Source organism: Sphaeroforma arctica (assembly GCF_001186125.1).
Source record: "Sphaeroforma arctica JP610 unplaced genomic scaffold supercont1.2322, whole genome shotgun sequence".
Classification (NCBI taxonomy): Eukaryota; class Ichthyosporea; order Ichthyophonida; genus Sphaeroforma; species Sphaeroforma arctica.
In genome coordinates, this window is record NW_014038236.1 from 1 (window position 1) to 2,121 (window position 2,121).

Genomic DNA, 2,121 nt, shown 5'->3' on the forward strand with positions numbered 1-2,121 from the left:
GGATCAAGTGGTTTGATCTCATGCGTGTCTGTGGGAGATAGCAATGGAGTGTAACTATTGGGATCAAGTTGTATGATCTCATGTGTGTCTGTGGGAGATAGCAATGAAGTGTAACTATTGGGATCAAGTGATATGATCTCATGCGTGTCTGTGGAAGAGAGCAATGGAGTATAACTATTGGGATCAAATGATATGATCTCATGCTAGTCTGTGAGAGAGAGCATGTGATGTAAGCTTAAGTGATGGACTGTATGACATTAGACTGTCCTGTATTTAGTTCCTGCCAATGCGATGACTTGGTTTGTGGTGCGGTGACCGACTTACACTTGACTTCCTATGTGAGTAATTGCAACTGTGCCGGATGAGTTACCGTATATAGCACCCATCAATAAACCGTGTTTATCCGCATCCGTATAAAACCCGGTTTAGGCAGTCCACATAGCCACTCACCAGTTTGTCGGCCACCTCCTCAATCTGTGTGCCTGTGGCAGTCTCCAGTTGCTCCGTCAGACTCTCCACCTCAGTGGTGATGTGCAGTGACTGTTCACGCTCGTACGCTTCATTCTCATCTGAGCGGTACAGAATAACACGAGTACACATGAATCACTACAGTACATGCATACATACGGCTATCTGTAGCGTTATGTGATCAGATTACTTATAGTATTTAGAGTTTGTATATAGGGTTCTTTATGTAGTTAGGGGTCTTCGAGTACTGTCTGTTAGTTTCCACTTGGTGCGAATTCATAGGCATAGACACACAGATACATCCCAAAACTCTAAAACCCTAAACCCAATCATTGATTGGCAGCGTAAGGCTGGTCCGTAGATCCAGTCTTGGGTGTACTCATACGCCTGTTGGTCGAGAGAGAAGGCAATCTACACACCCTAAATCGGAGCAGTCTAAAAAATAGTCTATAATACACTAACAGAAACACTTTAAAAGCAGTCTACTGATTAGCTAAACCCTAAACCCTAATCTATTAATAGAAAAACTCTGAAATAAAATATTTATAAAAACTCTGAGGCACTTACCATACTCGGTAAACTCTTCCTCGTCAATTTCTGCAAAGGGGTCGTCATCGTCGGATGAATCGCTTTGCTGTGAATGGACACAACACAGTAAACCAGGTTTATGAATTTAAAGGTTATTTAAACTTAACTTTTGATCATTGAAGTGTGGTTATAGCAATTGAGTCACGTACGAAGTACAGGAGTCCGTGTTTGGGTTATATACTAAGTACAAGGGATAAGGGTTTTAGAAAGGGTTTTTGGTACAAGTCATAGTCACATATAAAGTATGAGGATGAGTGTTTTAACCCTAAAAAGCTAAAACTGGCAGGTTTTAGGTTCAGGGATTATCAATAAACCCCAAAAATTCTGAACTCCTAGTTTTATTTATACCATTGGTTGTCGTGGTTGGGAAGGGGTAGAAACACCAAAACCTAACCCTACAACCTTAAATCCTTAAACCATAAACCTAAAAAAACCATAAAATCGTTTCAAAGTGGCTGCCGCTGTTGTTAAATCAAGATTGAGATGCTTTATATCCTCTCACTGTATCAAATTCTCAATTAAACCATACACGACTAAGAACTGGACAAAACCCAAACCCCTAGTCCTAAAACCCTAAATTGGTCATATAATTATCAGCTGTAATATAATTCGAGTGCATGCCGATTATTGGACTTTGTACATACGCCCCCGAATAAGGAGTGTATTTTAGGGTTTAAGAGTTTTCCAATTAATTGCCCACAAATATACGTACCAACGACAGATTGGAAACGGTCTCGTCTTCAGATCCTTGAGTGAACACTTTTCGTAGCTGCGTAATCAATCGGAAAGTATATAAGTGAGTGCGTACAATAGCGTGAATTAATGTGAAAGTGTGAAATAGTTTAATAGTGAGAAATACAAACACATACGCCGCCATTCATAGACAACAGCCAAACACATCAGAGTATGCCGTTGACAATACGAGTGACGAGGAGTACTTGAATAACTCTATCACGTACTGTTTACGATTTAGCGTCCCGCTTTCGAACATGAAGACTTCGTTAGCAGATTACTTGTGATAGGTCTATATATATATATATATATATATATATATATATATATATA

General features: G+C 39.6%; 1 protein-coding gene across 1 annotated transcript; it reads right to left on the bottom strand.

Moving 5' to 3' along the window:
- Positions 1-450: 450 nt before the first annotated feature.
- Positions 451-2,047, bottom strand: SARC_12464 (hypothetical protein; the record flags this gene model as incomplete). Its single annotated transcript, XM_014293428.1, has 3 exons — positions 451-569; positions 1,036-1,102; positions 1,979-2,047. Coding segments are annotated over 3 exons (255 nt in total), but the record flags the coding sequence as incomplete, so codon positions are not given.
- Between the last annotated feature and the right edge of the window lie 74 nt (positions 2,048-2,121).